At 34.9% G+C, this 20,006-nt stretch overlaps 1 protein-coding gene across 19 annotated transcripts in view; it reads right to left on the bottom strand.

The window, feature by feature from the left end:
- Positions 1-20,006, bottom strand: part of NFIB (nuclear factor I B) — a 463,288-nt gene that overhangs the window by 19,751 nt on the left and 423,531 nt on the right. For 7 of the 19 annotated variants that reach the window (XM_055294237.2, XM_055294236.2, XM_055294239.2 and 4 more), the window contains one exon: positions 19,183-19,367. In XM_055294237.2, coding sequence (XP_055150212.1) covers positions 19,183-19,367 — 185 coding nt within the window. Of the gene's footprint in view, positions 1-841; positions 931-11,450; positions 11,534-14,622; positions 14,789-19,182; positions 19,368-20,006 lie in introns of all 19 variants that reach the window. The other 12 variants (XM_055294226.2, XM_055294228.2, XM_063609862.1 and 9 more) reach the window with 4 other exon arrangements.

Genomic DNA, 20,006 nt, shown 5'->3' with positions numbered 1-20,006 from the left:
ATTACCTCACTCTCTTCTGCCAATTTTTATTTCTTATTACTTATGATTATACCATAAATCTAATTATTTAATTTGTCAATTTGACACAATTTGTTCTTAAACAAAATAAATAATACATAAGAAGCAGCTGACTTTGAACTACTTACTTTCTAAAGGCAATGCATGAAACAGTATCAGAACTGGTTTTGAAAATGAAGTTTTAGAATAGTTTTCTCAGCCAACCAAATAAGGTCAATCTTCCATGAATCACATCAGTACACAAACAAAAATTAAAACTTTAACAAATTCCTTCTTTAGTTACTGATTCCAACAATCTGCCTACTCCAAAATTTATGGGTGCTGTCAATAGCAGTTACATTGACTAACCAAAATTTTTGGCTATTTTTTTTGCCTACAACAGGGGAAAAAAATGAACAGTGAAATGGCTTAGAATTAGCAGTAGAGGAAAGAGTTAAAATAACAAAAACCTACAATATGAAAACCAATGCTTTATCCTCAGGTAGCTGGAAAATCTTCGCTAAAGCTGTGATTTCACTTTTCAGGTCCTAAAATCTAAATGTCACATTCCACCCCCTCCCCCACCAAAAACAGTATAAATTGTAGAAAACATTTTATAGCATTTAAAAATTCCAATGATCAGTAAGCATGTGCTATAGTCCCAACTTAATTTGACGTTCCATTTACATAAGAAATAAAGGAGGAGGACAGGGAAAGAAGAATGGTATAGCCAAAACAACTAAATTTTTAACATATATTTTCTGTAAAGCTAGTTAAAAACAAACACTATAGCTCATGTAATTTTTAGGTGTAAGTGTAGGGTTGGAAATAATTAAAATGTTACCTTTGCCAAGTAATTCCCAATGTATCCTCACTGGTACTGGGGTATAAATGCCTGCCGTTTTGATTCATGGTCCAGTCACAAATCCTCAGCTGTCAATTGAAACCTAGCAGTCAGATATGGATCGAGCAGTACTACAGTTTTTAGTATTTAAATGAACACATGCAAACTAGTACTGTACATGGCATTAACCTTACTTTCCCAAGAGGCAACTTAAAGAAAAAAAAAAAAAGCAAAAAAAAAAATCTTATTCTTGAAAAGCAAAATTCCTAGACTCTTTTTTAGAAAAAGCTATTGCAATATGCTTCTCTATTAATTAAAGCATACAAGAGAAACAAGTGCTTAGAACATAACAATTAGCCATTATTAGAGTACAAATTGAGCTGGAATAAAAGCAAACGTTAATGTTCAATAGAGAGATATATTTTAGAAAGAAAATAAAAATGCTTTTTTTCTATGCATCACACCAAATAATCTGCACTGAATAAAATAATCAATAACTTTAAGCATGCAGTTTGCAAAACACAGAAGACATGCAGTTTAGAGGAGAAAGGCCCCTTACAAACATTCGCCCTAACGTGTTTAGAAGCATCAAGGTCTTCAGTTTTAACCTTTTACTAATTTTGTTTTGCTTAAACTGGCATTGTTTAGAAAGAGTTGATAAGCATTTCTAGTTTTATTTTAAATTCAGAGTAATGGCATTTAAAATACTTTACTATATCTGAAGAAAGTGAGGAATGCACTGAATACAAGCTGAAACAAATTCTTCCCAAATCTCCGAATCATAAGCTCTGCCCTTCAGAGATTGTTCGAGTAACCCTATCCAGCTCTGCTTGGTTAACAGTTGCCCTACAGTGCTAGCAGATTTATTGAAAAGATATATTGCTTATTTTTATTGTTAAGAAAGTAAACTTATCTGGTTTGGGTGGGGGGAAACACAGTAGAAAGTCATAGTTTTTAACCTTCAGATGGCCACACTGTAAATTAACAGCATCTTACACTGAATAGATGACTTCTTCACAGTAATCCACTAAACCTTGTTTGCTGCTTTTCAGTGAGAATTTCCAGATGATGACTGGAACCAAAGTACCATACATTATCATACATTTAAAATTTATGATAAACTATTTTAAACATTTCTGATAATGTTATGGCCAAAAAAAATAGGCTATTAAGAATCTTTACTTTCCCTTTTAGACTCTTGAGCTTCTGCCCACACTAAGTAATAGTGATTCAGGAGTTTTAGAAAGATAGTTTTTGCTCATTTTTCTATCGATCTATGAGGCTCCAAAAATACTAGCTAAAATTTCCAAACCATGTGTTTTAGTTATTTGCATATTTCAGGATTTCAAGTAAAAGTGTTTTATGATTTAAAGAACTGAAAAAAATTCCCTGCATATACATAGATAGATCAACAGATTGATAGACATGTAGATTCTGCTCAGGATATATATCTTAAAGAAGTCATAAATCAGTAAATGAATTAGAAAGAAAAATAAATATTCTTTTTTTTTTTTTTTTTTTGAGACAGAGTCTCACTTCATCACCCAGGCTAGAATGTAGCAGCGCCATCTCAGTTCACTGTAACCTCCACCTCCCAAGTTCAAGCAATTCTCCTGCCTCAGCTTCCCAAGTAGCTGGGATTACAGGAGTGCGCCACCATGCCTAGTTAATTTTTGTTAGTAGAGATGGTGTTTCGCCATGTTGGCCAGGCTGGTCTCAAACACCTGACCTTGAGTGACCCGCCCACCTCAGCCTCCTAAAGTGCTGGGATTACAGGTGTGAGCCACAGGTGCCTGGTCATAAATATTCTTAAAACGGACCAAAATACTCGCATGAAGGAAAAAAAAGTATACTTTGCCTTGTTTTAAATCAGATGACATATTTTCAATATTTCAGAGAAGTAAATGTGTTCAGTCTAGTGGGAAGCAATATGGCAAGATTTCTTAAAAGTTCTCAAAATGGGTTGTCTAATCAAATTTAGCGTGATGGGGCAAATTGTTTTCTGTTTTGTTTTTTTACAGTTTTCTTTTTTTTTTTTACTGTAAAAGTTTTAAAGGTACAATGAAAACAATCAAAAAACAGTTCAAGAAACTTGGCTTTGTATAACAATAATGCTAATGATTTATCACTTACTGATTCTACTCTAGTCAATGAAAATGGAAGGGTTTTGTTTAATTTTTATTTGTTTGTTTTTTGAGACAGGCTTTCCCTCTGCGGCCCATGCTGGAATTCACTGGTACGATCATGGTTCACTGCAGCCTCAACCTCCAGGGATCAAGTGATCCTCCCACCTCAGCCTCCTGAGTAGCTGGGACTACAGGTTCGTGCCACCATGCCTGGCTAATTAAAAAAAAAAAATTGTAGAGATAAGATCTTGCTGTGTTGCCCAGGCTGGTGAAAATGCTAGTTTTGAATCAAACATTTGGAAGAGGGGAGATGTATATTTAGGCATAGCACATATTAATTATGTTAATTTATTAACTTCAGATTAGTATCTATGGGGCTCTCAGCTTAAGTTGGAGAAGTTTTCAGAAAAATAATATGCTTTCACAAAGCCAGGGGAATCTAAATACCACTCACTGATTGGCTTATTGTCCCACAGACAGCTGCAGGACCACATCTCCTCAGGAGGATGTGTTGTAAATGAGTTAGTTTTTTTGTTGTTAATGTTGCTAATATTTTGTTTGTTTGTTTTACCATCCCCAAAAATGTCAAGTGGGCTATCTTTGACCATATGCTGCACACTTAAAAATGAACATATTTTTGGACTTTTCTTTTCTAAAAGTAGTCTCAAAGGGGATAAACCTGACTACAGCTATTCATTATCATCTATTTAAGATATATGCAACAGAAATATTTTCTCCCAAACAGAAAAATCTGCTTAAGTACATTCAAAATAAACAATAAATATATTTAGCAATAATTTAATGCCAAAGAAATTGGCAATATATTAATTAGCATTGAATTTCCTTTTAGTTACTAAAAATGTAAAATATAATAAACTTATTTATCTGTTTAGATTGTGCAGTACCATTATCAACATTTCTTGAAGTTTCTGAGGAGACACACTATAACTTAAGCCAGGTTACTTGAGCAAGAGCCTCTCTCTTCATGTTGGTTTTTTTCAATTAATAAACCTTCTTGGTCATAAAGCATCTTGGAACTAACAAAACTCCCTGATAAAGTAAAATTTTAAAGTGATGGTATGGGTGGGGGATGCAATTAAATCATTAAAATAGAAATCACTTATTCACCAAAGATTTCCATGATAGTAATTCCTAAGAAAATCAATTTCTAATCTTATTTGACCAAGATATTCCTGACCAAGCAAATTTTGAACAGACTCTAGATATTAAAAGGTTAATACTACATGTATTTAAGCTTCTTTTGGGGTCATGTTACATATTCTTGCCATTAGCATAATTCAGTTTTCCTAATAAAAAATAATTTTACATTAGGCTTTAAATAAGTTTAACATAAGAGGTAATAATCTTTTTTGAGTTTGGAGTGGTGATTCCTTAGTTTCTGTCCTGTGATAGAATCAGTGTTAGATAATTCAGCTGTAAATTCTTTTTTTATTTTAAAACTTTAATTTTAAGTGGCACATAAATACATGCCCTTCATTTATATAGAATTTTTCTAAGTTCAAAGCTTTAAGAATGCTCTAAGAATTTTTCCAAGTATTTTTTATTAAGAAATAGGAAATTGCTTTTTTCTCCCAATAGTAATCAAATTTAAAACACCAAGTGCCACTCAGTTTAGAAATTTAGTCTGTTAGAATTGTCTGTTTTTATGTGGAGGTGGGGAACAATTCTTATTTTTGTAACAATATAGACTCTCAAAAAGAACTGATCATATGCATATCCTTACAAAAATGCACACTCATATAAATCATTTTAATCCTTTAATTTATATGCACGTACCAACATGAAATTCTATTGTCTAGAAAATGCCCAGAATTTCAAAACCAAACAAAAGGTGAACTAAGAAAGTAAGATTATCTTCCAAAAAAGCTATCAGTAAAGGGGTAAGGTTGGAACAGTTTAAACAACTAAGGAAGATGTGAAGGTGAAGTTTTCACTGCATATGTTCTTAGGGTGGAGTTCTGTGGTCTCTGGAAGGAGAACCTTGTTCCAGGCCCAGCTCAAATCAGATTGCTTCAAAGAAAAAAAGAAAAAGGATAGGGGCCATCTGGTTCCTCTCAAATGGCTACATAAAGGGGAAACACCTAAGATTTGGATCATCATCCTTTCCTAAACTACACTCAAATAATCATGTAAGTAGCAGACAGCCATAAAGAATTAATATTGCTTGTGACTTCAGACTAATAGTTTGTTTATTCAAATGGGGGTCCTCCATTGTTATTACCAGGGTCTTTTGTTAAATGCACAGCAATTAGCTTTGGGAACAAAAGAAAGAAGGTAAGCAAAACGTTCTACTTTGCTAGACTCATCAAACAGGCTGAGGTACTAACAGTTCCTATGATGACAACAAATCTCAGTTGAACCAATAAACCATTAAACTGTGAACAGAACAATCAACACAGTAAAATGTACCTTCTCACTTTTTTTTCTTTTTAAGTTCACAATGACCCTCAGGAGAACATCTTGAAAGGTATGTTTTATGTTTTCTTGTGTTTCTTCATTTCTCCAGACCCTCAATGAAACAGATTTTTAAGGGGTGGAGGTTCTTTTTGCGGGGGAAGACAGATGCTTAAAAGGATTAACACTCCAATATTCATACTTTGGATTAGGAGAATTTTATTTTATTGCTATTATTAATTACCTACATGGAGCAAATTAAATGGTCTCTAGATGAATAGCATGTAACCTCTGAAGGAATGGTATGAACAAGAAAAATGGTCAGAATAAAATTGTATTGTATGTTTCACACACAACACATGCAAAAAACAAACAAACAAACAAACAAAAAAAAACCAAAACAACAAAAAAAGATACTCAAGATCATCCTCATATCTTAAAAGTCACTTCTAACGCCAATTTCTGAAACCCATGTTTCCTGATATTTAATTTAATTAGCAGAAGTAGAATTAACTTAAATGAATATGCATAGTCCATGAGCAGAATAAACATTATTAACCATAAATCATAAGATAAGTATTAGAAAATGAAAGTTTTTTTTTTAAATTAGAGGCTACTACAACTTGTAAATTTTAAGGTTTCAAGGGACTTTGGAGCTCATGTAGTTCAACCTCTTTATTTTCCTTTCCAAGGTTTAAGGACTTGTCCAAGGTTAGAAATGCCCTCTCACATTAACACTAAAACTCAAACCTTCTGACTCCTAATTCCTGGTTCTCACCCACTACACCAGTTGCCTGTCATTGTTCCTTTCCTACCCTGTCCTTTATGTGCAGTTCAAGAATATTTAATGCTAAAATATCTGTAAATATAACCTTCAGAATTCCCTCTACCTCCCTGATTCAACTGAGATCTAAATTAATATTTTCAGAAAAGAAGATAATTTTTTCCTTGTGTTTTTGTTGATTAAAGTTTAAGGTTATATAAAACGTAATTTTACTTTTACATTAATTAGAACAGCTTATCTGGATATTAGTCTTTGATTCCCAGTAAAGGTAAGTGAACAAATCCTTGAATGACAAAAGACAATGGAAGGATTTTTTGAATTTAAGAACTAGCCAAAGAGCTAAACATTTGCATAGCCATTATTTCGACTGAAACTTCCTTTAAATGTGTTTCCTTTCAAGCTAGCATACATGAAAAGTGACCTCTTATCCACTTACATACCTACCCAGAAGTCATGTGATAGCGTTTTACGTCAAGCTGTCAATTATGATAACAGACACAATAAGAACAGCCCAAGTGTTGATAGCCTGCTTCCTGACTGTATTGAAAAGTTTGTTCATAGTCCACTTGTGTCCTTTTAATTGCTTGCCTCTAATAAATGACTACCTTTCCAATGGTAGTACCAAGCTTTGGCTTTGCCATTTGCCAGGACAAATATTATAAGAAGATTTAAAGTAATATCTTAGTTTAAAAAAATCATCCAGAGGTAATTTCTTAAAAAGGCCATTTTGTGTAACAGAAATTTTCAGTGTAATGAGAAGTACTTTCAAATTCTAGTTTTAAAAACAAAAGTGTTATAAAAAAAGTGTTGAAACAATTTAAATATAAACTAGACCAGTAATTGAAATTCAAATAATAGCATTATATAGTCATGCAAGAGATGTAACATGCTGAAGCCCAAGCACCAATAAAATCCATGCAATTGTGAGAAGTAATGCAAAGACCTGAATTGATCAGGCCACTGATTCATTAGCTCTTATTAGAGGTAATATATATATAGTCAGGAGATTATAATTTTGAGATTACAAAAATAAGACCGATTTCTTATAAACTAGACTTTACTTGACTTTATTGTCTCACTTAGGGAAGGCAAAAGTGAGCTCCTAATTTATTCAATTGAAATCTCAAATATACATCAAAGGTTAATATGTACTTCAATGGCTTGTTTGGATGGTGAACTTTTATTTCTAAACAAGAAGCTTCTTAGCTGCAAACTTTTTACTTCCAACTTACAGTGAGATTTTTAAATATATGTTGATGTACAATAGTAAGAATTTAGGCTCTTATTATGACGTTAGACTCAAATGTAATGGTGATAATCAAATTAGCCAGATTCTCTTGTATTAATATTACCAAACTTTCTATGATAGCAAAGGAAGGAGGCCTGAAATTAGCAACTCACTATGAGGTAGACCAGATAAGAAACTTGTGCTAATTCAAGTAAGTTGTCTCATATTATTCATCCATGCTAAAACTGTTAGACTGAATTATAAAATAATTTCTATATTTTCTAAGCAACATCCAACACTCTGATTGATAGTTCCCATTTTCTCAGGCAGATAAAATTTGGGAAACGTGGTTACTTCATTGCCTATCATAATAAATTTGCACGATGTGTTCATGAATTATAAAGTATGAGAGAGAAAAGGATATACTGCATTTTACTAAACTTCTCTGAAGTTAAGTCAGAGGGGTTGGGTGTTCCACATTTCTGAAAATGTTCCAAACCATAAAAAGACATTTCTCAGCAGAGACTAATGAGTTCAGTTTGCCAAAGCAGGACCCATGAGTTCTTCAAGCCACCAAAACCATCTTCCAATAGAAAAGTTAAAGAAGAATGAAGCTCCAGTTGAAGTTCTGATTTTAAGATTTCCCCCATGCCAATAGCAAATGCAATAACTACGCCAATAATCCCAAAGACAGACTAGTTCTAGACTTGAAAAGTATTCAAGATTGTGTTAAGAGATAAAGAAAAAGTCTGAAGTCAAATACTGATCAGCTGGTATGTGCTGACTATTATGACCGATTAGAGAGGATTATTTTTAATGGCAGATTATCAACTGGTTTACATGAACCTTTTTGAAACAGTCTTCAGGACTATGTGAATTTATTTTTTAGACTCAAATGAGATATATTTTCAGTGATAGGTGACCTTCCTTCCAGTCAGAATAAACTAGTATTCTCAAGCAGTTAGCAACTAATGTCATCAGCAATAATTATTATAAAAAGGAACACAAAGATGTATAATTACTAATAACAATTGTCTGTGTACCAAGTAAATGATATAAAAGTGTATACTTTTAGTATTCAGATTTGACACTATCAATGTATTACTCTTACAGGTAAAGTACAGGGTTCATTTTAACATTACAAAGCTTTTCATCTTAATTTGATAATGCTAGTAAGCTTATGTATTAGAAAATGACCATATTGGAAACTCCACTGTATTATCATCTTGTGGAAAGATTATTTATGAAATAGTCAAAATTACACAACCACTTTAAATTTATCATTAACTTTAATTTATGTAGGCTGTATTAAAGTTTTTTCTAAGAAAAAAACAACACTCAAAACTACACATCAGTACTTTTCATAACCTAAAAGGATAAATCTTTATAAAGCAGCCACCATGAACTGAAGAATGTACCTGGTGACGATATTTATTCTTAAAGGGTCATCTATATTAAAGGCTATAGGGAATGTTTAAAAGAACCCTCTCAGACTAAAGCACTGCCTTTCTAATTTTGAATTTCTCCTAGCTAATATAACATGATTGATTACCTTTATTTCATGTACCCCTTGATTTTCCTTTTCATTCATCATTGAGTGCTTTAAACCAAATGCATTTAGAAACTGCCTCTAGAAGAGTGGTCTCTTTTAAATCTTTGTAAAGTAATGAAAGGACACAGTAAATCAATCTCATTTCTACTGAAGGAAAGAATAATCTTTACTCTACTGAAGTCATTCAAACTATTTCTGTCTCTTTATTCCTGGACAGTAAACATAAAACTTCATTTCTATAATTCCTTTAAAATTTGAAAGGCTAAAATGAATAGGCTTTTGACTCTAGCCTTAGTTTACTAATATACATCTGTAGCATGATATGCATTTATTTACAGGTATTTTCTGCATGCCTCAAAACTGGAGTTCATTATGTAATAAAGCATATATGGGCTTCTTCAAATTAAAAAGTAGCACTAACTCTTTCATTACATAGAGGACAAATTATCTGTCTGCATGGTATTTAACATTTTCAGCTATAAAGAACATTTTTTTTTGCTTCCAAAGATTAATATATATCATGTATTCCATGAGTATTAACCATAGTTGACTGAACAAAATGTATTCTTATTGTAAGCAGTCTTGATTCAATGTTGTCCACTTAAATAAGTGGCTGTCTTCTTTGATTTTAAAATAGTTTATAGTTCTAGAACTCAGTTTTTAAAACATATCATGTGCCAGAATGCTATCTACATTAAAATTCATATTTTCACGATGCTTGCTAAGTTTTCTTGATATATTTTTAGATATGTGAGAGGAGAAGTAACTCTTATATTAATGGACTTTAGTAATCACAATTACATGAGGCTTCAACATTTATCATAAGGGATAAGAAAATTAAAGCTGCCACAGATTAGGGTAGTGGAGGAGGAAGGCTGCCTCCAAATACGTGGAATTGGTCAGAGTATTCTAACTAGCATTTGGGGCTAAAGGTTTAAACAATGGAGGCGTGTTTTATGCATTAAAAATTAACTGGAAATTAGAGATGTGTCATAAAGAATAATGCAAATCCCATGAGAAAAATATTCCTCAGAATATGTGTAATGATTTTTAAAAGAACAAGTTTTTAAACCTATACATCCTGCATATGTTTTTTAAAAAACACAATGGACACATACATTTGTCAAACACAACCATATTCTAGTCATTGTAACTCATTTCATATTATAGCAATTTTAGAGGTGAAAAAAAAGCAACATTCCAGAGAATTATGTTGAGAAGCCAATGGCTGGCAAAACCACTAATTATTATTTGGTATTTTCATAACTGTGTACAGATGTTTTCAGTTAGTTCTCACTCTTTTGGTTTGTTTTGTTTTGCTTTTTTTAAACCTGGCAAAACATCAAGTATCCTGAATAAGCTACCATCTTTATGATTTTCTCTGAGCTCTGCATGTGGTGACCTCTAATATGCAGTCTGCCCCCTTGGGCTGCAACTGGAAAGGGCTTGAGAACTCCACACCAAGCATAGTTGAGTTAGGCCACAACAAGGGTATGTGAGGTGAACAGATCAAGAATGAAGTAAGTGGGCAAAAGTAGCTTACTACCTATACAAAAACTCATATATATGCACAGGCAATTTATAAATAAAGAGCAAGTTAGTTAACACCAGCTCTTTATTATTTATTATAGCCTAATTTTCCCCTATGTAATATTTTGCATACCGTTAATTTCAAACTGCTTTGCGATCAAAACTTGAGAGCAGCAAACATATGCATCATAAAACATATTTAAATTCGGAACTGTTTAGAATTATTTCTCTTATCCTGTAACTAGAATCGTGGGATTTCTACATTGGTATGGTCCATGCTTTTGACTGTGGCTGATCTGTTTATAAGCCACCATTAATCCTGGCTGTATATGTTCACAGTTTGGGTAAACACTTCATCTGCATTAAATTTACAGCATTAATGAGATGTGAAATTTAAAATGCTACTAGAAACATAAATGATGTAAGAAAGCAGAACCAAAAAAAGTGTTTTATCACATCTGAAATCAGTAAACCAATTTAAAGCTATTAAAATAGGAATGAAGTGTCGCCTGAGATTTTAGCTTCATAACTCATCATCTTGGACTAAAATACAAATGTGAGGAGCAAAACATCTGGAAAATATGAAATCACTCAAAAACTCGAATTATATACTGCTTCTATTCTAGTTGGCTTTTAAAACAGTTTGCAGTTTTTGTCTTTGAAAGCTATAGTCTGTAAGTTCTCCATAGCCAATGAGACTGAGAAAAATACACTTTGGCTGAAACACTATTACTCATGCATGTTATCAGTATATGCTACAGAGATGGAAAAGGTCATGAGCCAATTCGAGAAACTCTCCTCAAAGAGGTGAGAAACAAAGGATCAATGAGAAAAAATTCTGGGAAATGAAATGATCAGTTTTGGTCTCAGAAGCCCCAGGAGCCCCCTTCTGAGTCCGGATCTGAGAGGCAACATGGAGAAGCACGGAAGCGAAAGCGTGGCTACACCGTCACACCTGGGTGAAACTTGCCCACCTGTTGCTGATGTAGGAAGGATGGGTCTCTTGGGCTTAGTCCCACATATCGATTGGCTTGAGATGTGCCTGAGGCTGTGTAGGCTGATTAAGGAAGAACAAAAACAAAGATAAAAATTGTGAACTATCAGAACGAACACCCTGTCCATGTATAAGAAACCCAGAGAAGTGGGATTTGCAACCAAAAAAAAAGTGTCTTCATTTCTCTTCTCTTTTGTCTGAGTAAATACCAGGTGATAGAAAAGAAATAATAATTGACTTCAAATCAACTCGCTTATTCCCCCTAAAAAATCTATCCAGTAAAGCAGATCTCATACTTCAGTGTGGGTGTCTCACACTTACATGCTCTAGTAACTGTCCTGCGGAGGTACTAAGGATTGGATAAATAGAAGGGCCCTATTCCCAGATGTACTTTTTCACCAGATAGTAGTTGTCTAATATGAAATAATCAATGATGGTATATGATTCTAAATGTAAAGCAGACTGAAAGTCCGCCAGGAAAAAGTGACAGCTTTTAATGATGGAATTTAAGCAGATGTGCTTAATGATATGGGATGGAAAATGTCTTCCTTAAAATTCTTGCTAAAAAGGAAATCAAATCTTACTATCATGAAGGAGGAGCCTATAGCACGTAGAATGAATCAGCTCGGTATTTGACCTGTGAAAATGGCCTCAAGTCTGATAGGAATGTTTTTGAAAAAAATACTTCCCATAAGCACACATACAAAAATCGATTTCTTGTAATTGATCCAGGAAGGAAGCTGATGCACCTTTAAATAGCTGGCCACTAGGTAATAAGTATATATGGTGACTACTCCTTACATTGTTATAGTCTCATTTGCAAGTACTTTTTGTACAATTGCTTTTTGCTTTTTGGTATAGAGTAAATTTTTCACACACACACAAAAAAATGAATAGGGAGCTACTCCTAAAGACTTGTTACTTTTCACAAGGAAAGGAGTAAGGTATCTTCCCAGAACTAGGCAATCCCACTGCTCCATATTACCATGTATTACCTTTATTGTTCTGAAGAAAGCTACACTGTTCGGTTTAAAACCACCAGATTAATGAGGAATCCAGGCTTCATTTTAAATGAACTGGCTTTCTAAAACCAATATATTAATTCTGCCTTGTTCACTTAAAGGACTGCAGAATTTGATCCATGGAAGCTTTTTTAGGTCAACTTTTTAAAAACAGTGAAGATGCTCACAATTCATATTTTAATTGCTCCTGAATAAGGGGCCATGCAAGGCAGCCATCAGCAACCAGTGACCCCTACTCAATCTCCAAGCCTTTGGAATTCACCACACCTCACAGACAGCCGGAGAGGAGCCTCACCCTTACAGAAGAGCACCAAGTCTATGCTGCTTTTTCTTTTCATCTATGAGAAAGAGCTTTCCTTGGCTTCTGTGATTTCTTTGACCATAGTACTGTATCAATTCAATGACCAGTTTTTTATTACTGGTGGTGCCTAGGAACCTGGAGCTACAAGCTTGTTTATAGGAAAGAAAAACTACTCACTATGTTTCTTTTATGTAGGAGTGGAAAATGGACTGATGCAGCCATCTTTATACAACCAAGATACTCCTTTTGAATATTTTGTAATTTTACTAGTCAAATCAGATCCCTTTTTGAACAACCTGTATGTAAGTATAGAAACAATTTATTAACAAACAGGCTGAGGGTACTCCCATAAGTGAGCTGTGATCATCTGGGTCTGATCCTCTCCTGAATCTCTTCTATTAACAACACCGTAAGAGTAGGCATCAGAGTTTCTAGAACTTGGTTTTGACCATTTATCCTGTGATAATCTTTCAACTACTTAAAAAAAATCTTTGTTTTCTATGTGCTTTTATTTAAATTGCTGACATTGTTTGCTCAAAGATGTCAAGACATCCACTTTTAAAATGAGTACTTAGTGTTTTGGTGACTGTAATGCACATAGCAAACCTTTAGAACAAAATAATTTTTAGTTTTTCCTGAGTGGGTCGCATCCATCTGTGCATTCAGGGAAGTATTCTAAGCATTAAGAATTACTGATGGGTATTACAAGCCTATAGGAACTTATTAATTTACGAGGCTCATGAATTTTGAGAAAGAAACGCTGAATTCACTGTACAAAGTATTGTCCATTTTTATTATAGGGTTCCTTCCTAGTCTTTCAGAAACCATAAAAAAAAAGAGCATCTTTCCAATGGCTGAGAAAGAATGAGTGGTGCATGCCTCTGATTGTCTCTGATTCACATGGAAATTTCAAGATCATGGGGATTTTCTTGCTCTAAGAAAGAAAAATAAAAGATTTGAATTTAAGATATCTGTATAACTGGTGAGGTGCATGCTAATTCCACAAATTCCATAGCTTTATCCATTCTACTTCACCAATTTGTACATTCTAGCTCCAGTACTAAGAAGCTGACAGTTGGGTGAAACCACCTCAAAATTAATTTCTTCTATACTTCTGAGTATTTTACATGAAAAAACAAAGGAATGATGTGGCTTATTGGTATGTGTTAGGAAGGTTCACTGGCTAAATCTCTGACATTTAAATGTTATGGCCACACTAAAAAGCACAGTATTTGATGTACCATGATAGGCAAAATAATCAAAAGGTTTTAAAAAAAAGCTTGCAGATAATGAAAGTACAGGTAGCTTACATGTGCCTAATACTAAGTTTTGAAATGTCCTCATCTGTTCCCAACCTTATGTAACTGTTTTTAACAATGACATAACCTACGATGATGTAAACATGCAATTACCTTACAGAGGCACTGATTCCATCTGCTTTGTGAAGGGGCTTGATTTCTATAGGAATGCTCCAAAAAGTACCAATTACCTAATCTCTCTTTGGGTGATATGAAAACTTTGTATTCTGCGTTATGTTACTTAGTGCAATTTCAATGTATACCTTGAACAAGCAGGCATGACTTATCATTTTCGTTATAGCTGTTAACTTAAACAAATGAGCTTCTCCCTTTTCAAATATGACTCACTGACTGGAATTTGAGAAGAGAGAGCCTGTGATAGCAGGGCCACATCCATGCCTGCTAGCTCCACTTAAATGAGAAATCTCCATCTGGTCGGGTAGCTGGAAAAATTGCCGTGTTTTCCACCTTGGATCAGATATCCAGTGGTGCCTTTGATGGACATTTCTCATTTCCTATGGAAATACTTACTGGTTGCTGTAGGTGAAGCTGCCTCACCTTCAGTGGATGTAGTGATGGGTTTAGTATCTGTCATGCTCAGGGTCACAGGTCGCACTGCACTGGGATGGGGAGAGGGTGCCAAGACAGGAGTGAAATGGCCAGGCACTTTCCCTACTACTTGACCACTGCTGTTAGGCTACAAAACAAAAACAGAATGCCGGGTGAAGCAATCCAAAAGGCAGTCATCTTGTCCAACAAGTCCACTCAGCACACACGACTGTGTGGATCCAGCACACTGCACATAGGCGCCACACAGGCCCTCTTGAGTCGGAGTTGCAGAGGCCAGTCAATGGTTGGTAGTAATAAGGAGCAGCAGCATTTCAAAGAAGGTTTTCATCTTCATGGTATAGGTTAATTCCTCTTTACAGCACCCCTGAGAGCCAGGTAGACTTGATCCTTTCATGTAGTAGGCCAAGAAACTCAAGTGCAGACTTAAATGCTTAGCCCAAAGGCTAAAATGGAATTCCTTACTGAACTAGCTAGAGTTGGAACCCAATGCTTCCTTATTCTCTGCTCTTCATTTTCTATAATGAGTCAGTTTTGGCTTTTAGAACGCAATTTTCACCTACATGATGATATCACTGAAACAAAGGACACAAAAATATCTAGGAGATCAAACACAACGAATTCTGGAATTTTCATCATTTACAGTCAAGAGCCATTCTCCTGCATACAAAACTCTAGCTCTCTTACACACAGGTGTGCTGAGATGCACACATTAGGCAATTTAGATTCCGAGATCTACGGTCAACTTTTGATGACTTACTAATACAAGAAGATAGAATGAGATGTAAAGCATCTAAAATTTCAGAGCTCATACAATGATATAAAATGCTGAGCTACGTTTGTCCTTATACCTACAAGTAAAAGATTTCCAAAGTAAATTAAATTGTACTGAGGGGAAGCAGAGGACAAGCAAACGAACATTGTTATTTGAGTTACTCTTCCATCCATGGTGGTGCATGGAGAGTTACACAAAACATTTATTGTTGACATTTGTGGGAATTAACTGAGAAAATCCCCTGGGCAATGATAGAAAAGATATTATTATCTGAGTTTTAGCCCCTGGGTACAAAAATAGTTTCCGTGGCAGGAAACAAAATCCTAAGGATACACTCTTTGAAGAAATAGTGGAATATCTTTTTCTAGACTGAGAATGTTATTTTTGATTATACCCATGTTGGAATTCTCCACTGCACGGTGTTCATCACAATTTGCTGGGAGGCTATTCTCGACAAGTATATAGTCTTTATAATCTGAACTGTTAAAGGCAAAAAAAATAATGAAGCAGAATATTTTTCTAAATATCTGGCCGGGCGCGGTGGCTCACGCTTGTAATCCCAGCACTTTGGGAGGCCGAGGCGGGCGGATCACGAGGTCAGGAGATCGAGACCACGGTGAAACCCCGTCTCTACCAAAAATACAAAAATTAGCCGGGCGTGGTGGCGGGCGCCTGTAGTCCCAGCTACTCGGAGAGGCTGAGGCAGGAGAATGGCGTGAACCCGGGAGGCGGAGCTTGCAGTGAGCCGAGATCGCGCCACTGCACTCCAGCCTGGGTGACAGAGCAAGACTCCGTCTCAAAAAAAAAAAAAAAAAAAAAAAAAAAAATATCTGCACATAAATTACAAGTAGACATTTATTTAGAGAAAAAGATGAACAGCTAATAACACTTAAATATTGTGACTTAGAGACATGAACTGAGTCTTCGGTTAGGCTCCTCAGAGGCCACATTATTTATTCTATAAAGAAAATGGACTTCCTGAATATCGTGATTATTCATCACAGGTAATTTTAAGTATTTAACTTGATGTCAGGAAAATTGACCAGAGTTTTCCAATATGGAAACCTATGGGAGAGTTACATCTTTAAACTAATTTTATTCAAAATATTCCATTGAATAGCATGACTGTCTCACTATAATTGGTGCAGCAGTAATGCAATTAATCTCAAAATTGCTGTGGGGAGGAAAAGGCATCTCAGTTGCTTATCTTAAAAATCAAAATCAGTGCAGTGCTGGAGAATATTGGGAAGCAACAGCTGACTAGAAGTGAATGGTGAAGGAATACTGATTTTTTTCCATTTCTAAAGCTAAAACGGTAAATACCAAGAATTCTATTTTGAAATGCAAATTAATTGGTTTTGAGTTGGAGTTAAAAATCAGAGCAGATACACTGGTCCTTAAAAAAAAAATCTGCACTTAACTATAAAGACCCATTTTTCCTTTCAAAGAGAAAAAGTAGTTTGTTTCTACAGCAGACCATCCATTTCTGGTTATCTGAACATTGGAAATAAGTGCTTTAAACATCTTAAGAAAGAAGACAGGTCTCATTTTATCATTAGTGGTACATTCAATGGTAAAAATGTTTCTACATACAGTGTTCACCAAAACAGTTTGAAAGTACCTACCTGGAACAAAATGTCTGGAGCAGAATGACAATAATTTCAAGGAAATGCTGCCACCAAATATATTATCTTACCCTGACCATTCTACAAACTTCACCTACTGGAATTGAACAACATGAACTAGTAGACACTTCTCTCATTTGAAAAGAATAAAGGTGACAAAGAAAGAATTCCCAAGCCAATGCAGACAACTTTCCTAAAACTCAGGGTCAGAAGAATTGAGGGCTATTTTCTCCTCAGTTTTCTACTGGTTCAAACAGATGAAGCTACACTAAAAATTTATATCTTTTAAGGCTGTTAATAGATGAACTTTCATACTGTAGATAGAAAAGAGAGATGTCTTGTCTGAAGGTGAAGCTAACAGCATTAGGAAAGGATTATTCTACTTTACACACGGTTCCTATTATACAATATCCTGAGAGTTTTTTGGTTGCTTGGTTTTTTTTGTTTTTTTTTCTTTTTTTGAGACGAGAGTAATATGCTTCTCTTAGAAGGTGATATGTATCTTGAAAAGGTGAAGAAAAACTGAGAACAATATAGGCAGATTATCACCTAATATGCCCTCTTAACTTATAAAGAAATTGAAATATACGTAAAACAAGCACTGAATAATTAAAGAAATGTGTAACACTAAGGGCCTGATTTTAATTTGCATAATTTTTCCCCTAACAGTGCCTAATTAAGACATCAGTTAAAAAAAAAAAATCCAATGGAACTCTAAGATTTTCCACACTGAATTAACGTTAAGGACTTTTAATGGATGTCTTAATTAGACTTTGTTATTCATGGAAATTCTACACAAATTAAAATCAGACCTTGTATGCACTGTTCCCAGCTGAGTCTAGCAAAACGCTCTATGGAACTGAGACTTCTGAATCCATGTGCTGACAACAAATTTTATTTCTAAACGATATACTAAGATCCCACTCTTACTTAGCTGTCTTTTGTACTTCAGTCATGAAAAGTGCTACAACATTTTAACATTTTCTTCTAAAAGACAAATAATAATTTTAACTTCAAATTCAAAATTCAATATTGAGTTTAATATCTTAATCAGTCAGACTAAAAGTAATGATAACTTTTTAAGTAACCCAAAGGGTCCTGGATATACTGTTATTCTAAATTAAAAGTTCAGAAAGGACCATTTTGTTTCATTTTAACAAATTAAGACCAAAGGGATTTTTTTCTCACCTTTCTTTGCTAATTATAAATTGATAGACACACACTATTTACTAGCATTTTAGGAAGCGTTCCACAGTAGTAATGATAGTTTGTGAAAATTCTCCAAAATATTAAAAGGTATAATGAGTGGACAGGAGTCTTAGAGGTAAAGCAGCAAAGCTAAATACCAGATACTAATATCAAAATTACATGTTTTAGATATTACGATTATTGATAGCCCCAGGTCTGGCACAAAGACTGTCTACTTGATTGTGGAAAATGCTCATGTACCAAATTCCTATGAAGTAACCTCTCGGTAGAAGAAACCACATGTCTAGGGGAGTGAGAAATGCTCATGAGTCACTACACTTACAAAATGAATCCCCAAAACCTCTGCACAATGTTTCCAAAAAAAAAAAAAAAAAAAAAAAAGACGCTTCTAGTAATGTCACTCATTATTAAATGTAAGTCATGTCTCTGCAAAGAATATTCAAGTAGTCATCAAACACTGAGAATGTTTACATTACCAAAGCTTATTTTAATACCTAATACTTGGTCTATAAATACAACTGTAAGTTCTTTTGTGTGTGTTTATTTTAGCACATACCTTACTCCTGCCTGAAATAAGCACATTGTCTCTGTGTCAAACCAGGTATTTAAGAGGCGTGAACTCCAGCCCAGAGCCTTCCTGTCAATGTACTTTCTGCATAAACTTTCCCTTCAGTCAGTGAAAATCCAAAAACATTAAACCATCTTCACAAATGTACCCTTTGGGGCAACACACTTCCTACCTGTCATTCAGCCACCTTTAAATAAAAACTTATTGAGTCACCAAGCAACTTCCTGAAGATGGATTTCAAGGCTTGACGTTCTGCCAGACACACTGTCTGACTAACCTTTGTGTCTCAGAATTAGACCTGTCCCATCTCCCTTAGGTGCTAATCTTATTTTCTCTCTTATTTTTACCTGGCTGGTTTGTGGACTGGATGGGTCATAAGAAGGTACATAGTTCTTCAGAGTATCCTGAGGATTCAGGTGGGGAGGATATCTGATTGTTGGATGAGAAAAGTAGCTCGATGGGGCTGGAGGAAGGATAGCTTGTGTTGGAAATGGCAACGGTGAAGGTGGAGGTGGCGTTCGAGTTGAGATGACTGCAGAAGACAGAAGAGGAAAGATTGACTCATCAGCTGGTTACCTTATTGCTCCATTCTGATGCTGAAGAATGCTGCGAAACTACAAAACTGATAAACATTCATTTTTGTCCCCATGATTTAACCAAGCTCTCCTAAAAAAACAGTTACTTTTTCATTTTTATTCTCAACACCAGTACTGCTAACTACACAGAGACAAAACATCACTCTAGAAAATTAACAATCTTGCTTTCTAGCTCTGTGAGTGGTTATAAGTTTCTCTTTTATAGGTTATGTCAATACTTGATAAAACACTTCTTTGAGCAAAGTTATATCCTGTTGAAAACATATTCTTTGATTATAAAATCTTTAGGCCGGGTGCAGTAGCTCACACCTGTAATCCCAGCACTTTGGGCGGCCGAGGCGGGTGGATGACCTGAGCTCAGGAGTTCGAGACCAGCCTGGCTAACATGGTGAAACCTCATCTCTACTGAAAATACAAAAAATTAGCCGAGCGTGGTAATGGGCACCTGTAATCCCAGCTACTTGGGAGCTTAAGGCAGGAGAATCACTTGAATCCAGGAGACGGAGGTTGCAGTGAGCCGAGATGGCGCCATTGCACTCCAACCTGGCGACAGAACAAGACTCCATCTCAAACAA

This window comes from Symphalangus syndactylus, chromosome 9 (genome assembly GCF_028878055.3).
Source record: "Symphalangus syndactylus isolate Jambi chromosome 9, NHGRI_mSymSyn1-v2.1_pri, whole genome shotgun sequence".
Classification (NCBI taxonomy): domain Eukaryota; kingdom Metazoa; phylum Chordata; class Mammalia; order Primates; family Hylobatidae; genus Symphalangus; species Symphalangus syndactylus.
Note: the sequence above shows the minus strand (reverse complement) of the source record. Positions and strands in the feature narration are given on the sequence as shown.